Source organism: Muntiacus reevesi, chromosome 4, assembly GCF_963930625.1.
Source record: "Muntiacus reevesi chromosome 4, mMunRee1.1, whole genome shotgun sequence".
In the NCBI taxonomy this organism is placed as follows: domain Eukaryota; kingdom Metazoa; phylum Chordata; class Mammalia; order Artiodactyla; family Cervidae; genus Muntiacus; species Muntiacus reevesi.
This window is the reverse complement of record NC_089252.1, coordinates 101784214-101804167: the sequence shown is the minus strand read 5'-3', so window position 1 is coordinate 101804167 and position 19954 is coordinate 101784214. Positions and strand designations below refer to the sequence as shown.

Genomic DNA, 19954 nt, shown 5'->3' with positions numbered 1-19954 from the left:
TAACTAATGTGAGCTGTGAAACAAATACATGCATATATACTTTGGGGGTAGTTCATTTTATTACAGGTTTTTACTCTTGATCTGACTTTAGAAATGTACAGCATCAAAACGGTATTTTATCAAAGAACACTAAATTTTTGAAGTTGCTCCCCACTCTGTTATACACATGATTAGCAACCCGTATTTTACTTCCAATTCAAACAATAAACTCAGTGGGATCTGTATGATAGTTCACAGTATATAATAAATGCAAATCAACCCTGCTAAATAAGAAAAATCCATTTCAAACATCTTCAAGACTCAAGAAAAACAAACACCATTACATGTTTTTATCATTTTATTAGGAATAATTCCAAATGGGTTATGAAGAAAACTTATTCATTGAGTTTGATGAGTTTTCCAAAAACTCTTAATGAAGATATGTTCACCAATAAACAATAAAACATCAGCTGAACTATCATATACTGGGCAAAGAGTCAGGCTGACACCAAAAGCAACATGCAACATAAAAAAGATACAATATAAAGGAAGACAATCTGCTGAGGATTAAAAATCATCTCCATATGCACTCTTTGCATCTAGCACAGAACTAATTATCAAATCCAAACCACATCAAGGTAAGCTTGGCTAATGAAAGCCAGGAGTCAATAACAATGGGGGGAGAAATAGAAGTTCCTCAGTGCAAGATCTGAATAGTGTTTTGGAGCATTTCCCTGGCTGGTACAAGCAGTATTAAAAAATCTTTTTGGCAAGGGGGGGAAATAAATACAAATGGAATGCTACATTTTTTTTAAATCAGCAGACTGTCCCAGGAATGATAAAGGTATCATTGAAGTAGCAAGGAGTAACTTTAAAACATTATTTCTTGTGGGCTCAAAAACAAAAAAAACCCAAACATTCAAAATGGATTTATTTAAAGGTGTCACATTAGCTAAGTCCAGGCATTTAGGCTTAAGGGAAGTAAAATTAAAAGAGGACACTTTTTTTTTCCCAAGTTAAGGAGAATCTCTTTAAAACCAAGCATATTGCTAAATGGCAACATTATACTTGGTAAACAATAATTGGCAACAAAATAAGTTTAAACGCAGTAATATTCTGCCCAAACCAGTCCCAGATACTGTTTAATAACCAAGATGCAAACTAATTTTGTTGTAACAAGCCTAGACCAATTCTATCAAACATGTCCTTGGTTAGATATCCAGCTTCATTTAACGTTTTGAAAGCTCATTTGACAGCCAGTCAAGTCCCTCATACAGACCGGTTCCTTGTGTAGCACAAGTGGCTTGAACATACCACTGCAAAGAAAGGACAACAAAAAAATGCTTGATTAATATAATCAATGTTTAACATTTCTTATTCAGAAAATTATTTTCCAGGGGAATTAGGAGGTACATAAATGTATAGAAAAAAGGAAAAAAAATACATAAAGTCATAGAAACTAAAGTTGTCAGAGAGTTAACCTATTATTATATCTCACAATGACTAATTTTATATCTAATAAAATATAAAAAGCATATAACTGCTGAGGATTAAAAATCATAAATCATCTGCATATGCACTCTTTACATCTAGCACAGAACTAATTAGCTATCATATCCAAACCCAACAAAGTAAGCTAGGCTGATGGAAGCCAGGAATCAATAATGGGCAGAGAAACAGAAGTTCTGCTACTCATTCATTACATTTAACCAACTACTACTTTATCTGAATGTTCACGGCAAGATTTGTATTAATAACTAATAATACCCACTTGGCCCTTGTTTCTCAAAAAACTAAGTTCAAAGTAGAGGAAGCAAAATTTTCAAAGAGTAGGCATTGCTAATATTTCAGAGGCAAGTTTTTCCAAGAATTTCACTGTCTTTAGTATCATGCACCCCAAAAGTTCCACCCTTTAAAATGTCTACGAATGTTATCTTCAGTATATCAAATGCCATAAAAATATACAAATACCAGGAAAAGACCTAGAAAGTAATTTAATTATCTTTATGGGATGATTTATTAATTTTCTTTATTGACCAGTTTTATTTTGCTTAAAATAAATACTTTGTTTTAATGTTGCAAAGTCACTTCAAGTCTACCATATGCTGCCAATTATTACTTAAACACCAAAGACCCTAATAACCTAGAAGGCTGGGAAAAAGCATGAATTCATATCTCCTCAGCATGGAAAACTGGCATCCTTTAGTCTGTCTTATTTAAATTAGCCTGGGGCATGTTAAACAGTGAATACAGTTATTGTCATACCACAGTATTTGCCTTGTTGACAAGTTAATGAAAAACTATTGTAAAGCACAAGCTACAAAAAGTTTGTGATACTTTTATACATAAAATAGTATATTGTATTTTGCTAATACTTAAATAACTGATCTAAAATGATAAGCTATTGGAGAGAAAATAGATTTTTTATAATTCGAAACTCAAAACTTGTTTAGTATCATAGGTATAGTCCCCACACAAGTTTAGTGCTACCATGAAAACAGTACCAAATAGTATTTAAAATATAGCTGATAAATATTGGAGTTTTTTTTTTTTTTTTTTTTTTTTTTTTTTTTTTTATTTTTTTTTTTTTTTTTTTTTTTTTTTTTAATATTGGAGTTTTAAAAAGAAAATCTCACCACAAAATATGTGCTGCAGAGTTACATAAAAGACAGGTTTGAAATAAAGCCTAAAGGAGTTTATTTTTATATAAGCAAGAGTCTCTTATAGGGTTTTTTTTGGCTGCACTGCAAGGCATGAGGGATCTTAGTTTTCCCAACCGGGGCCTAAACCCATGCTCCCTGCAGTTAAGAGTGGAGTCTTAACCACTGGACCGCCAGGGAAGTCCCTGTAGCTTTTAAAAAGATGTGCTCACTACCTGTTTCAAAGAGGACAAGTAAGTTATAAATGTTTAAACTAAGTACTAGCTTAAAAAAGTATCCTAATGATTGAAACTCCAAATACTTACTGTTCTGTTACGAAGGGACTGAAGACCTAATTTATCTGTCATTTCACTAATGGCCATAGCATTCGGCAAGTCCTGTTTGTTTGCAAAAAGCAGCAACACTGCATCTCGCAACTCATCTTCCTGAAGCTAAAAATAAAAACTAAGACTTTAATAACTATCAAATCAAAATTCAATTACTGTAACAAACTAGGTAAAACACTGTCTTCCTACATATATACATCATTTATTCAACATTAAATACATTATCAAACATTGAACCAATAATCATACACCTACAAGTAAAACAAAACTATTCTCTTAAGTAAATCACCCTACACTTTGTTAAGGTAAATCATTCATTCAGTCTTGACAGTCACCCACAGAGGATCAGGACTGACAAGGACAAGAAACACACATAGGAATAAACATTTACGGGAGAACTTTATGGTATTTAATTGTAAACTTATTTACATGGTGAGTCTTTCTGGAATTTTATACTTTCTAGTCAGCAGGATCAAACAATGGGAAAATGATATAGTGATTAGGGTATAGTAGTATCATGAAAAATACAATAATAATACCAAAAGCAGAAGCTGGTAGGAATCAAACACCGATATGAGACAAAACTTGGAAACGTATGCTAAGTACAAAGTGACAGAACCTTTTAAAAGGTTAACAAAAAACCATTTGTGTATATACGGGGGAGTGTGGAGTGGAGGGAAGGAATGAGGGATGAATACTACTGTTTATAGGATTTCTTTTGGAGATGATGAAAATGTTCTAAAATTCAACTGTGGTAATGATTATACAATTTTATATACTAGAAACCATTGACTTCCATATATCAAATGAGTGAAGTTATGGTATGTGAATTATATCAATAAAACTTTACCAAAAAAAGATGAAAAAAAAAAAAGGAAGAGTAGAAGGGGTAATACTTAACTGAGACATAAAAAGCACCAGTTACACATATACCAGCACTAGGGTTTTATAAACTTCACTCAACATTCTTAGGAGCAGTGAATGATAATATTTCAGTAAATATTTCACAGCTATAAGTCTGAAACCATGGCAAAGTTCCTCAACAATCCCCCCCCAAGTTTTTAATAATATGAATATATGAAAATATTAATCTAATATATGGCAAGGCCAAAATGCCACCATCAACCAAAATGCTATATCCTTTAGGTGGATTTTTTTTTTTATCATGGTTGATATTACAAAACATTTTGAAGTTATATATCGCAGGTACAGTATAGAGAAAACTGAACCCAATGACCTTGGGAACAAGGATTCCAAGGTCAGAAACACTTCAAAACTGGAGATTCACCCACACAGCATTCTACAAACTGGGCTTTCCTCCCAACTTGTTGAAGCAGTCACTCATTCATGAGTATAAATTTTCATGTGCAGTCTTAACAATCTGTGAATACAGTTCCTCAAGGTTCTTTCTAAGCTCACTGATGTAATCAGATTACAGTTAAAACGTACTGACCACTAATATCACCACTGTCACCCAGAAAATAACGTATCTTGAAAATGATAAATTTAAAAAATATTCTCACCATTTTCTGCAGCTCTTCTGCTCCTTCCTGAATTCTTTCACGATCATTGCTATCTACCACAAAAATAAGACCCTGAAAAAAATTGTTTAAATAAATTATAAGTTAAATTTAAAACACACAATAAACATGAACCCTTAAATATACAGGCAGCAAAACCATATCAAGAGTTAAGTGCTAGGAAGAAAGTTTCCTTACTTAAAAAAAAAAAAAAAGAGCAATAAAAACTAAAAACAGATTTGAGCACTATTTGTGATTTTTAACTTATCAATGCTATTTCCAAAAAAAAAAAAAAAAAACAACTCTTACTCTTTTTTCACCCACACTAAAGAATAAACTTTATCCCTTTCCCCTGCCCTTGCAAGTTTAAGTGCAGGTGAGTATTAGTAACAAAATGGCCACAAAGTGGGCACAGAAGTATAAAGGAAGGACAATCCAATTTAGATCAAAGGACAATCCTAAAGATTCAATTTACTAACTGAATTAGCTTACTCGAAGGCATGCACAAAATGAAACTAAAAAAAGAGGAAGGAGGGCACTTCAGGAGTTTTTATATGGTTCATATAAAAAGAAAGTCTTACTCTAGAATGCTGCCTGCCAGTTCCAGAATCAGGGCAAGAAAGTTTTAAGCCAAATATATCAAGAAAAATTCAAGAATGACTTGATCAAGTAAGAAATTCTTAACAAAAAAGAAGATAGTAACCATTCTTAAAGATATTCATGTATTAGAATTTTATACTACAAACGAATTAGAATTTTATACTAATTGGGAAGGAAGTAGTTGAATTAAGATTCTTCCAAAAACTTTCAAATGGAAAAGTATACAATTTTAAGTTAGAGACAGGGCAAATTTGTTAAAATCTATCCCTATTGTACCAAGTATTATTATTCTCCCCACAACCTGACCCAAGTATCTTTAATCTTCTGTCACTTTATCACAAACTGTCTTCTGCTACTATTTGTGTAAGTCACCACATTAAATCCACTGAGGGATTAATCCTCTCAGTATTATCATAGAGCTTGCTAGGTACTATGCCAATAAGTATTTCAGGCTACGGACATTAAGTGACATATACTTTCTTTTGGTCTAGAAAACTTCAAGCCCATTTCCTTTATCTCTGCAGGAAATCACTTTAAACAGCCTACCCTTTGAAAAAATTTTTGATGCTTTGAGAGCCATTATATTATAGTGGGTAGATTTTGTTTTCTTGGGCTCCAAAATCTCTGTGGTGACTGCAGCCAAAAATTAAGATGCTTGTTCTTTAGAATAAAAGCTATGATAAACCTAGACAGCATATTAAAACCAAGCAACATCACTTTAGCCGACAAAGGTCCATATATGGTCAAAGCTATAGTTTCTCCAGTAGTCATGTACGGATGTGAGAGGTGAACCACGAAGGAGCTGAGCACCAAAGAACTAGTGCTTTTGAACTGTGGTGCTGGAGGAGACTCTTGAGAGCCCCTTGGACAGCAAGGAGATCCAACCAGTCCATCCTAAAGAAGAGCAACCCTGAATATTCACTGGAAGAACTGATGCTGAAGCTGAAGCTCCAGCTTCAATATTTTGGCCATCTGATGTGAGGAGCGGGCTCAGTGGAAAAGGCCCTGATGCCGAGAAAGACTGAGGACAGGAGGAAAAGGGGGCAAAAGAAAATGAGATGGTTAGATGGCATCAGACTCAATGGACCTAAGTCTGAGCAAACTACAGGAGATAGTGAAGGACAGGGAAGCCTGGTGTGCTGCAGTCCATGGGGTCACCAAGACCCAGACACGGCTTAGCAACTGAAACAACAATGGCAGAGTGGAAAAACAACAAATTCAAATCTAAGCACTGGTTATTAATTATATAAATTACCTAATCTTTGAACATGCCTCCTATTCTATAAAATAAAATACAACTTTTTAAGCCTATTAAAGATTAAACATAATCACAGAGGTATAAAAGAATCTAACATTTGTATTTGGAATATCACAGGCATTTAGTAACTGTCTCCTTTTCCTCCTATCCCGAAAGTTAGTCCTTTTTAGAACCTACTTCTCTTGAAGAGGTAATGTCTCTAAAACAGATCTAATTTTATCTGGACTACTAACAATCTATTTTTATTGTTTAAAATGCAAACAACACTGTCAGCCCCAACATAACATTGAGAGGAAAGGTTATTTTAGAATTAAGTTATTCACTTCCTGAGACAGCATAGAATCCAGAGGGTAGAAAAGTTAGGATTCTAAAAATGGCTAGTCTAAAAAAAGACTACTTAAAAAGCTAAATATTTACTTATTTGTTTAGAATAGGAAAATAATTTCAATTATAGAGAGAAGAGGAATTTACTACAATAAACAATGTGTCATGGACTGTTAATGTAAGTTAGAGAAAGTATGGTTAAATGGAATAATTAGCTTCTAAAAGAACTGATCATGAATGTTGCAAAAGAGAGCTTTAAGAGGTTAGTGGTGATTATATCAGGTAATCATAAAGTTTTCTCCAGCAGCCTTGAGGTCCCTGGGAAGAAGTACTTGAACTTTCAATTCTAGGGTGGTCCAGAGAGGCCAGGAATAAGTCTAATTACAAGTTAAAAGTAAATTAAATAGCAGTCTAAACAAGTCAAGGAATACGACCAGGGTTACCTTTAGTCAAGAGTGAAAGGCTTAAAAACATGCAAACATCTCTATGTCCATCAACAGATGAAAGGATTAAAGAAGATGTAGCACATATATACAACAGAATATTACTCAGCTGTAAAAAAAGAATAAAATTTAAAAAAAAAAGAATAAAATAATGCCATTTGGCATTATTGGCAACATGGATGGACCTACAGGTCATCATATTAAGTGAAGAAAGTCAGAAAAAGAAAGACAAATACCATACAACACCACTTTATGTGGAATCTAAAATACAACATAAACGAACATATCTACGGAACAGAGACAGGCTCATAGACATAGAGAACAGACTTGTGGCTGACAGGTGGGGGTGATGAGGGGGGACTGGGAGCCTGGAATTAACAGATGCAAAACTAGTATATATAGGATGGATAAACAAGGTCTTACTGTATAGCATAGGTAACTACATTCAATGTCTTGTGGTAAACGACAATGAAAAGAACATGGAAAAGAATATATGTCTATATAACTAAGTCACTTTGCGTACAGCAGAAATTAAAACACTATAAATCAATTATACTTCAATAAAATTATAAAAATTAAATAAATTATAAAGAATTAAAGGTTTAGGATTACCAGTTTTATTTCATACCAAATTTATTTCAAAAGTGTGTTCTCTAAAAAACTGCCTATGACTTACTTTAAAACAATCCAAAAGGCAAAATATATAATTAAGGAGTATCAATTAAACAATACTGTCCATATCCTAATAACTGAAGTTGAGTGTTAAATATGTGGGAGTCTATTATGCTATTCTTTACATTTGTATATATTTGAAAACTTTCACAACAAAGTTTTAAAATATAACTCATATTAAAACATTTTCTAACCACAGCTATGTTAATGAAAAGGCTTCCTGTGGCTCAGATGGTAAAGAATCAGCGTGCAATGCGGGAGAACCAGGTTTGATCCCTGGGTCACAAAGATTCCCCCTGGAGAAGGGACTGGCAGCCCACTCCAGTATTCTTACTTGGAGATGCTCATGGACAGAGGAGCCTGGTAGGCTACAGTGCCCGGGGTCAGAAAGAGTCAGACATGACAGAGCGACTGATACTTTCACTTTTATGTTAATGAACAGAAACACCTATTTTTTAATAAAAAGTATGTCACTTACTTAACATGACATGCTACTTAAACCTGGTTGTTTCAGCCACTCCGAGTATTCACTGCTACCTGGTGGCAATAAACCTCACTTGTATACAATGTTATAAGAGGGGGAATCAAGAATGACATCTGCACCTCTTAAACATAGGAAGTGCTTGTAACATCACACATTACTTTTTTTTCTTACAAACCTTTATCAACTCCAGTAGTAAACAAAAACTAACAAGAAACCCCTCATGTGGTAGAAATCACCAGAGTTGGGACCTACTTAACTGAAAATGTAAAATAAGAACCAGTTCTCCAGTCTTAAGTCATTCCAAGCTTCAGTTTCCTCATATATAAGAGTTAGACTACCACAGTGGTTCTTAAGAGCGAGCAATTTTGTCTCCAGGAAATATTCTGCGATACATGGAGACATTTTCGGTTGTTGCAACTGGCCTGGGTAGGGGAGACTGTGACTGGGTAGATTACGACTAGTGGATAAGGCCAATGCTGCTGCCAAGCGCTCTACAATGAACGCAAAAAGCCCTCTCCATAGTCACTAACAAAGAATTAACCACCTTGAAATGTCAGAGATGCTACTGCTGGAAAACCCAGTAATGGAGCCGAAGGTCCCAAACCAGCAGTATTAGCACCATCACCTGAGAATTTGCTAGGAATGAAGAATCTCAAGCCTTACTCAGCCAGGTCCCACTGAACTGACCTGTATTTTAACAAATACCCAGGTGATTCATATGCAGATTAAAGTCTGAGAAACACTACTAGTTTATGTTGTCTAGTTTATGTTGCCAGAGATTCTGATTCAACTGGTCAGGTGTTATGCTCAGGTCTTTGAGGCTTTTAATACTCTCCAGATAACTTTAATACGCAGTCAAATTGGAGAATTTCTGCTCCAGAGGATCACTAAAGTCTCTTCCACGTCAGTATTATACATACTACATAATACAAAAATACCTCACAAATCAACAGAGAAGGTCTAACTTAATATATTTTTTCCTCACGTATTTGAATAAACTCTTAACTGAGTTAAATGAAGAACTATTAATTGCAGTACATTCATTAAAAATGACAATGACAGAAAGCTATACTTTTAGAAGAAAGATCTTACTTCTAAGATTCTACACTAAGAATGAAACCTACAGAACTACTGATGACATCTAATTCAATCTTGAGAGCCACCCCAATCCACCTTCCAAAATATTACTATGATAATTATGTAACTTTTCTACCCTAGGTAATTTAGTCTACAAAGGTACGAAGGAGACAGTCCACTGAAGAACATGGAAGTACTGATAAGAAGAATGCCAACTCACAAAATGAACATGAATATCCAAGTAAACAGTATATATTAAACTTTACAGCATGAAACATATAAAGAGAAGTTATAAAATGTATAGCATTCCTTCCTTACCTGGGTATTTTGAAAGTAATGCCTCCAGAGAGGCCTAATTTTATCTTGACCACCAACATCCCATACTGTGAAACAAATGTTCTTATATTCTACTGTTTCCACATTAAAACCTACATAGGAAAAAGAAAAAAAGAAAAAACCACTGAGCACAATGTCATTCAGAAAACAACCCCTTTGATTGTGGAATTCTCCCAGAATTGTTTTTTTTTTTTTTTTTTAAAGTCCTAATACATAATCAACAAAGGTAAAAACCCAAGACAGTTACAATAATGCATACATGTTATTAATGGTATTTGTCCAAACCCACACAGTGTACCAAACCTTAAGTATATGGACTTCAGATGATTACAATGTGTCAGTGTATGTTTATTAATTGATAAAATAAGTGATATTGATGATGGAGAGGGGGGAAGAGTACATGTGTAGGGGAAGAGTACATATGGGAAATCTCTGTAGCTTCCCTTCAATTTTTCTGTGAACCAAAAACTACTCTAAAAAAAAGTCAAAATTAAACTGTATTCTATTTCACTTTATAATACATTATTATTATATAAATAAAAATCACTGTAAACCTTCTTACCAATGGTAGGAATGGTGGTGACTATCTCCCCTAACTTCAGTTTATACAGAATGGTTGTCTTGCCAGCAGCATCCAATCCAACTAGAAAAAGACATTACAGATTTTAAATCTAGACCAAAAGGACACACTAAGAAACAATTGTACAACAAATTTTTAGTTTGAAAGCAAAAGTTGACTGGTCAAGGTACTAATGAGTTAGAAATGAAATCACCTCATTTCTAACTCCCAAGACTACACTTCCTAAAAATGCCATCTCCATTTTCCTTTCTAGACCTAGAGAGACAGCACGGGGTCACTTAAGGAAAGAGGTCAGAGAAATTAGCTATAAAATAAAGGGACCTGATCAAGTAATCTGAGATCTCTTTCAAGTCCTCATTAATTCCATGAAATACTACCATTTTAAAAAACACAAATTAGAAATGGGATCAGAGAACACATAAGAACAAATTAAGAGCAATCTTTAAGATTGACAAAGTCAATTCCCTTTAATATAACAAGAAAATTTTAAGTAAAGGTCTTAATGCTGGAGGAAAAACAGTATATAACTATGTCCTTCTTAAATCATAAAGATGAGGCCAACTTTACCCGTATCTTAATCCATTTCAACATCAAATGTGCAGAAGTGATACAAAAGACTAGTTAATTTGGATTGTGAAAACTGCCCTGTCATACTCATCTCCAATGTAATGCCTAAATTCTTAAAATTCCTTTGAGGCAGGTGGATATAAGTAGGGAGGAATGTATCTGCTTCTGAAAAAAATCCATGCTACAACAAAAATACACAGAAGAGAGTGAAAGGCAAATTAAATGTTTAAGTATGAATCTTTGAAAATCTGCACATACTACATTATTTGCTAAAGCCTTCAAAAATGGGAGACCAATATCTAAGAACCTCATTGAATGGATTATTCATCTAAGGAATCACATTTGGTCGCCTACATTAACACTATCACAGATTTTAAAATCAATTCAACCGAGTATTGACTTAAGCAAGGATATTTACTTCGGAGCATGACTTAACAAAGGAAACCCATGCTGATTAAAAAAAAAAAAAAAACTGAAATCACCTCACTTATCTAACTTACATTCCTGTACAAGTAGTTTAACTTTTATCAGTTAGTCCAAAATGAAATCAAAGACTAGAGTAGGCTACTCAAATTCCTTCTACCTATATAACAATCCTTTCTGCTCTGTATACTACAATGGGGAGAGCTTTAAGATCTCCCTGGAATTGCAAGGCAATTATACTCCCCTAAAATTAATAAAATATAATATTTTATTATGTTATTAATAAAATATAATAAAATTTTAAAAAGAAAAAAGAGGAAAGTATGAGAACATATCTCATCAAAGAGAGATATGAAAACTATTAAAAACAGTCAAACTGAAACTCTGGAGTTAAAAAGTACAATATCGAAATTGAAAAAAACCACTAGAAGAGTTCAGCAGCATATCTGAGCTGGTAGAAAAAGCAATCAATGAGCTTTGAGATAGGTCAACTGAGACTATTCACACTTGAGGAAAAGGAAAAAAAATAATGAAGTAAACAGAGTATCAGAGACCAGAGGGACACCATCAGGGATGCCAAAATGTGCATGAAAGCCCCAGGAAAGGAAAGAGACAGAAAGAATATCTGAAGAAACAGTGACTGAAAACTTCCCAAAGTTGATGAAAAACACTAATCTACACACCCCAAAAGCTGAAAAACTCGAAGTAGGATGAACTACAAAAAAATTAACACTTAGATTGTAAACAAAGTGCTAAAAGCTAGAGAAAGAATCTTGAAAGCAGCAAGAGAGAAATGATTCATCATGTACAGAAGACTCTCAATAAGATTAAATGCTGTTTTCTCATCAGAAACTATGGAAGCCAGAAGGCAGCAGGATGTTATATTCAAAGTTATGGAAGAAAGAACATCCATCAGACTCCTATGTCCAGCAAAACTATCCTTCAAAAATGAGAAAGTAAGACATTTCCAAATAAAAACTAAGAGAATTTGTTACTAGCAAACCTATCCTACAAAAAAAACACTAAAAGGAGTTTCAAACTTAAGTAAAAGGACTCTAGATAATAATGTGAATCCATATGGAGAAATAAAGAGCACTGGTAAAAGATAAAGAAAAAACAGAAAGGGGTTGAACCGGGATCTCCCGCATTGCAGATAAGATTCTTTACCATCTGAGCCACCAGGGAAGCCAGGTAAAAGATAACTACATATTAAATAAAAGGCAGTTAAAAAAACAATCTCCATGGAGACTCAGGCATTTTATGCTCTTTTCCTCCTGTATCCTCTAATCACTCTGTTCCCCACTTCTTCATACTGAAACTGTTTATTCTGTCCAAAATATCATGACACTTAAAGTGAATAGCCACACTCTAAGCCCTCACTTATGGGCATAAGAAAAACAAACCATTAACAGGAACTGCTTTATCCTCAACTAGGGAAGGATCGAACCGTGTTACTCCGCAGAGCAATGCGGAGTCTTAATCACTCGACTACCAGGGAAGCCCCTGTTTTATTTTTCAACTATGGAACAGTAGCAAACATATCAGAAAACATAATTTTAAAAGATACACAAGGAAGCAAAAGCAGCTACCTTAGAGTTTAGCATTTTCAATAAAAATACAGAGAACGAAGGGGTGAACAACAGGATCTTTTCATTGTTGGAAAAAGCTAAGTATGTTGAATCTAAATCCTTTTCAGGCAGTTTTTAGCAAATTTTCAAATAAAGCAAAATTCACCTTTAGCTAAGTCCAAATACCATTAGCCCAAGTCAGAAGAACTAAAACTGAAATGATCAGAAAAAAAAACTTGTGGGCACTCCCTGATGGTCCAGTGGTTAAGAATCCTCCTCCCAACCCAGGGTACACAGGTTTGATCCCTGGTGCAGGAACTAAGATCCCACATGCCAGAGGGCAACTGAAACTGTGTGCCACAACTACCGAGCCCCTGTGCAGCGCAACTAGAGCAGCCCCCACTCACAACTAGAGAAAGCCCGTGGGCAGCAATGAATACCCAGCACAGCCAAAAATTAATTAATTTAAAAATAAGTTTCTAATTTGTGTTTAGTTTGGAGAACTCATGTATACCCCTGTCCTCACTGGAGGTCCAACTAGACATCAAATCTTAGTTTAAAAACAATGTAAGTCCAAAAATATTGACAAGGAATAAAAGAAATCTGGGACAAATAATGATTACATTACATAACTACTTTAGGTTATACAAAAGCATGCAGGTAATTAACTTTTCTTTAAATGACAATTTATACCTGTTTGTATGCATAATTAAGATTTTTCTACTCTAAATACTTAGAACTTTTTTATACAATAAACATGTATTGATTTCATTAAAAAGAAAATATTTCCCAAGTAATGTCTTTCCTTTATTAAAAACTGTTGGGACTAGTGAAAACTCATCAGGATGACTACTTAAAGAGACTTAATATTTTATATGCTTATTTAAATTGAAAAAAGAGGAGAACATTTACAAAAATAGTGTACCCGTAAAGTTTTTTTAAGCACCTGTAAGCTATTTTAAAAATCTTAAGACAAGAGTTAAGTGGCTCACAGCCACATACAAGACTCTAAAATCACAAAGATTATCTTTTTTTGAGTTGCATCTAAAATAAGTGTTGTATAAATGCAAGCCCTAAGTTTTGAGGTATTTTTATCATGAAGTTTAAGATGCACAAATTAATGTATATCATCACTCATTATATAGTTCCTTACTCAAAAAATGTTGGTCTAACAATTCTGTGCCACTTTAGTGATTTCTTAAGTATGTATTTTCTTACTGTTGCAATATTTGGCAATGAGATTTCTCCATGAAATGAAGCTATAACCAATCCTCAACTAACCAAGATAAGACTAATCTGTACAGTCCAGTAATGTCCTCCCCCTCCCTCTCACCCTCATAAACAAGTCACTGTTTTGAAAGATATACTGGAATTACTTATTCTCCTTGACTGGACCTACACTTCGACGGAACAGTCAAAAGCAGCAAAACTGTCCCCCAAATCTTTTGGCAATCATTAGAAATACTTTTATTTTAGGTTAAAGAAAATAGATTACAATTACCTCAACTTGGGAAAAAACCAAATGCAAAAAAGAAAAAAGACTGAAAAGAAACAAGTATATTCTCAGTAAGTAAAGTTTCAGTTAGGATATTTTTCTTCATGTTTTGTTTATCTTTCAAATTTTCTACAAGGAAGCTAGAAATAAAACTTCAGAATAATTTTTAAATAATTAAAAATCAAGTCCTTATTGTGTTCCAAACACAATACCAGGTAATTTCATACATTTTGTAATTTAACCCTCACAATAACTCTCCCTTTTTTAGATGCAAAATCTGAAATCCAGAAATGTTCTCAGAATCACAGGAGTAGTAAGAAACACAAGATCTTTTTGAGAAACTAGATCCATACATAGCTGCAGGAATGTGAAAAGGTGTAGCTGCTTTGAAAAAGTCTGTCAGTTCCTCATATAAGAATGACCCAACAATCCCATTCCTAGCTAATTTACCCACGAGAATTAAAAATATATGCCTCCACAAAAACTGCATCAGTGTTCACAGCAGCATAATTTGGAAGAACCAAAATGTGAAAACAACTACATTTCCATCAACTGAAGAATGATAAACTGTGGAATATATCCATACAGTGGAATTACTACTTGGCCATAAAAAGGAATGGAGTACTGATACACGCTATAATGTGTCAGTATAATGAACCTTGAAAACATGTTAAGTGAAAGAAGTTAGACACTAAAGGCCACATATATCCTGAACAAACAAGACCATAGCAACAGAAAGCAGTAAAGTGGTGTGTTGTAAGAGGGAGGGGTGAGGAGCAGGAGTGACTGCTAAAGTGGTGGGGTTTCTTTCTGGGCTGATGAAATGTTCTAGAATTAACACAGTGGTAGGAGTTCCCTGGTGGCCTAACGGTTAGGATTTGGGGCTTTCACTGCAATGGTCCAGGTTAGATCCCCTCTCAGAGAACTAAGATCCCACAGCCACCAAAAAAAAAAAAAAAAAGATGGTGTTAATGGTTATACAACTTTGTGAATATATTAAAAATCACTGAATTATACACTTTAAATGAACGAGTATTATGTGAACTACACCTTAATTTTTTAAAAATTAAAAACAATGTTAGGTCTGATGTCAGAATATTCATATATCAACATTCTTCCCTCAGGTTTTATTGGTGGACCCAGAGTACATTAATATTTTATCTAATTCCTCAGAGGTTCAGTTATCAAAACTGACACTGATGCTAACAGGTGTATAGGAAAATTATAATGAGCTTGGGGTTTGCTTCTACCCAACAGCTCAGGGATGTCAGCACTTTGATTACTGTGTTATTAATTAGTAGCAAATTATCAGCCTCTGATAGAAATACTTCATAATAACGCATGAGGGTGCACCTAATCGTGGCTGCATCAACTTCTCATGGCATGCTGCTGCTGCTGCTAAGTCACTTCAGTTGTGTCCGACTCTGTGCTACCCCATAGACAGCAGCCCACCAGGCTCCTCCGTCGCTGGGATTCTCCAGGCAAGAATACTGGAATGGGTTGCCATTTCCTTCTCCAATGCATGCATGCATGCACGCTAAGTCGCCTCAGTTATGTCCAACTCTGTGTGACCCTATGGACAACAGCCCACCAGGCTCCTCCGGGCAAGAATACTGGAGTGGGCTGCCATTTCCTTCTCCATCTAATGGCATAAAGCTAAGGATTTTTGCCTCTTCTATCATTTCCCTCTATCATATAACTAAACAGAAGACCTCCCCCCCTTTTTAAAGGCTGGCAATGATGTTTTCAGTTAATGACCTAAGAAAAGGTCATAATAAACTAAGTCAAAAAGAACACAAAGCTATATACCACAACTACAATTCCAGAGAAACAAAAACTTCCTCTTAAAGGCTAAAAGTAAATATAACAAATAATAATAGTGAAATGGTGGAATTATAAGGTATCAATTATTCTTTTTCACATCTTCTAAATTTAACAAAAAGGACATTATTTTTAGAATCAGGACCAAAAGTTTTAAATTACATAGTAAATATATTTATAAAATATGCTAGGGGAAAGTGTGAAACATCACGCTCTTTAAAGTAGTATTTTTCAAATTGGCGAAAGATCTTTCCTCCTGAATCTCTCTGGTCCAAAAAAGCCAATCACATGTAAAAAAAATAACAAATCTACACTTGATTAGCAACTTTTTTGAAAGCCAACAAACACATTTTCAGCTTTTCAACAGGCAAGAAATTGCAAGTTTAAGAGAGCAGAATTAATAATTCCTCTACATAACATAGTTTTCAAATATAAACAACATTTAGGGAGTCATTTACCAAAATTACATCTCACCACAAATTAAAATATGGAGGTCATACTGAAAAGAGGATAATAAATGAACGACATGAAAAATCTAAGGTGGTAACTAGCTAACTTTGAATTTACGTTCAATAATAATCATTCACATGTGATTTTCCCTTTGGAGAAAAATTAAATAATTTCTATTTAGCTAACTGCTATCTTTCAATAATACTTTAAAATGGTAAAATCTGAAAAAATCACTGACTCAAGAAAGCATGAATTCTATCTAAGCCATATAAAGGAAAAGGAAGAACACATGCCTGTCAGAGAACATTAATAATGGGAAAATAATCTTTAATTGGTAATTCTAAACTTGGATGGGGCAGACACATTAAGATTATCTATGCTATCCCTCATTAAGCTAGATATAAAATTCTAAGAGTGATCAAACTCTCTAATCACCTATTTCACTATCCATACACATACCCCCCATATGGTTAATGCTTCATTTGATGAGTTACCATAAAAGGTGACCTTGTGATTTCACTATATTTAATCAAGGAAACCTAATTATCCTGAATTAAAGTGTAAAACAATAGCAAACCTGACTAATAGAAAATTTAACATGAAATGACTTAATTTAAAATCATGACTTCTACTCTCTGCACAAATGCACAAAGTTACTTTTCTTCTTCCACTTTCTTTCAATCATTTCTGGAGAGTAAGGGAGAGAAATGTTCCCCTAACATATCAAAATTTGAAAGTGCTTAGACCATACATAATTCTACGTTTCTTTTCTGAAACTTTCAGCCATTACAAAACACTAATGAAATGAAAAACAACAATTTATTTACAAGAAATCTTAAGTAAAATATTATATACTCCATTTCAAATATAACACACTACAGTTCCCAAGAACAGAAACACACACTAGGTAACCTCTTTAAAGAACACGCTGGAAATTCATTTATGACAGTCCAAAGGTCTCCCATTGACTTCAAATACTTCGGACTGTCGATTTTCAGGTACTTTTAAAAGCTCAAACATTATGCTTACCCTCCTAAAAATAATTCTTTTTAATAACTGAAATCTGATAAACTTTGAAAGAGAAAACACTTTCACTTATCTCTGCTAATGAATTATCAACAACTGTTTCAGGGATTGTGAGTAAGCTGGAATTAGTGTCAAGTGAAAAAAGAACCAAATGGACATACCCTTAACCGTCCTGTATCTTGAACCTTGCTTCGGGGAATTTTCAAATAAAACCTCCCCCTACTCCACTTCTCTAGAGAACAAGCTAATGAAACAACAAAACTCAATGTTTAAATATATTGAGGCTCCTCGTAGTATTATTTAGGTTCACAGACCTAAGTTGTGATGTAAAAACTACTCACAGTACCATCGGGGAGGCGCTGCTTACATCACTCAACTGACAAGCCCCTTCTCCATCAGAAGAGCAAAACACCGATCCTAAAGAGCAATTTTTTAAAAGCCCGCCTTCCATAAGAATTTTTTAAAACACTCGTGTAATTACTACTTAACAGGGTCTCCCTAAAATTCTGCGTCATGATGTTCACTTACTAAAAACTTGTCACTAGCTTAAAAAAAAAAAGTTTCTAAGCCTTCTCCTCCCCCACCCCCCGCCATCTCATTAAACTTTAGCCAGCTGAATAAAAGTTACTTTGAAAACTCTCTGGTAACCAAATATATTTAGCCCTTGAAACTGGCCAAAAGAAACATTCATGATAACCTCAAGTTTTCAAGGACATTAATAAAGAAAAGAATATGTGTGTGTGTGTATATATATATATATGAGGCGGAATCTACAGCGAAGCAAAGTTTAGCGAAGAGACAGCGCGCTGAGGACTCCGGACTCCACGGAAAGCTAGGTGCTCCGGGCCACCGCACTGGGCCTGGTCACTTCCTGCCCGGGCCGGCTCAGGGCAGTAGGCGACTGCTCGCTCACAGCACTGGGAGTGTGCAGAGTGTGTACACGGGGCGGAAAGGGGGAGGAGGAAGGTTGGAGTCCCCGGGCCTCCCCCTCCCTCCCGACCGCTGCCCACACCCGGGGAAGAAGGGAGCCAGATCGCTCTCTCAGAATGGGCCTCGCCAGCCTCTTCCGGGCTCTGCAAGATCCGAGAGTTCGCTACCCTCACATTTCCGCCCAGTTGTGTCGGGCTTTCAATAAGACGAGGAGAAAAACGCCAAACTCGGGGGAAACCTTGCCCGCGGCCCACTTCCAACCTCTTCAACACATCTGCGGCGACCGCCCACCCTTCACCCCATTGTTCCCCTTTAGGAATTCCTCCCGACCCCCAGTCCGCCGCCCCTCCCCCACCACAGCGGACAGGGGGAAAAAAACCCAAAAAAACAGGCCCCGAGGCCACCCCGAGCTTAGAGACCCGTCCGCCCCATCCGGGCCTGGTCGCCTTTCTCAGGCCCTTACTCACCCATCAAAATGCGCATCTGCTTCTTGCCGAAGAGGCGGGAGAAGAGGGAGGAGATGGTGAGGCCCATGGCGGTAGTGGCACTTGCAATGGGCACGAGCAAAAGGGGTTTGGGGCGTCCCCGGGCCTTCTCCTTTTACGCTCCCAGAAAACTCAGCGAGGAAAGAGCTGCTGAGGAAGAAAGACGGCTGCGGGGACGGTTCGCTAGCCGGCGTGTCCGAAGAAGCTCCGGGACAGTGGGGTGAGGACCTGCTCCACGACTGGCGGGGCAGCTCCGGCTCCGGCGTTAAATCTTCGGCTGTGCCACGTCACGAGGCAGCCGCGGCGACTACGGCAGCGGCCCGGCCCCTCCAACGCGGACAGGTTCGCGTCACCGCCACCCCATCCCCCTGCGCTTCCGGCGCTTCGCGAACCACTGCGCCTGCGCAGGAGAGAGATTGGCCATCTTCGCTGACGTGCGCCTCTGGCCGGCGTAGTCCCCCGGACGTGGCTGGGCGAGGCCAGTTAGCCTCTGTGTACTGGACGACAGACACAGTCCCACAATGCCTTGCTTCGTCAGGTCCAATCGGACTCAAGGAGAGACGTTTCGGCCCAGAGAAATGCATCCTGGTGGTTGTATTCCTTCCTTCCGTAAAGGCGGGCTGTGCAGTATGGGTTAGGTAGTGAACAGCGTTCTTCCGTGCGTTGCGTGTCCTCTTCCACGCAACGCTCGTTGGAGATTTCCTGGTCTCTAAAGGTACACGTTTCACCCGGCGAATCAGACACTTGCCCCCATGGAGGCGTGAAGACAAACTTGCTTTCTCAGGAGATAAGTTGTTCAAAACCCAGTGCGCAGAGAACGAGGCTGTAGCAACCCGTTATGAAGCGAGGCCTAAACGCTTCGAACCCGCCAACGCCAGGTCATAGTAAAGATCCCTAATCGTCTGTCAAGACAAAGAGCTCCAAGACATT

At 36.3% G+C, this 19954-nt stretch overlaps 1 protein-coding gene across 1 annotated transcript; it reads right to left on the bottom strand.

Moving 5' to 3' along the window:
- Positions 1–319: 319 nt before the first annotated feature.
- On the bottom strand, positions 320–19364 carry ARF4 (ADP ribosylation factor 4). Its single transcript, XM_065933438.1, has 6 exons — positions 19007–19364; positions 10242–10322; positions 9662–9771; positions 4489–4560; positions 2945–3070; positions 320–1295 (listed from the first exon to the last, which is right to left on the bottom strand). The coding sequence occupies exons 1-6, from the start codon at positions 19071–19073 to the stop codon at positions 1209–1211; spliced, it is 543 nt and encodes a 180-aa protein (XP_065789510.1). The 5' UTR covers positions 19074–19364; the 3' UTR covers positions 320–1208.
- Between the last annotated feature and the right edge of the window lie 590 nt (positions 19365–19954).

What these genes read in the sequence shown, in the direction of transcription:
- ARF4 (XM_065933438.1), bottom strand. Translation starts at nt 19,073, where the DNA reads ATGGGCCTCACCATCTCCTCCCTCTTCTCCCGCCTCTTCGGCAAGAAG. An exon ending in ATTACTTTCAAAATACCCAG is followed by an intron (nt 4,561 to 9,661) that starts GTAAGGAAGGAA and finishes AATTTTTTTCAG; the next exon opens with GGTCTTATTTTTGTGGTAGA. An exon ending in AGTCCCTTCGTAACAGAACA is followed by an intron (nt 1,296 to 2,944) that starts GTAAGTATTTGG and finishes CTTTCTTTGCAG; the next exon opens with TGGTATGTTCAAGCCACTTG.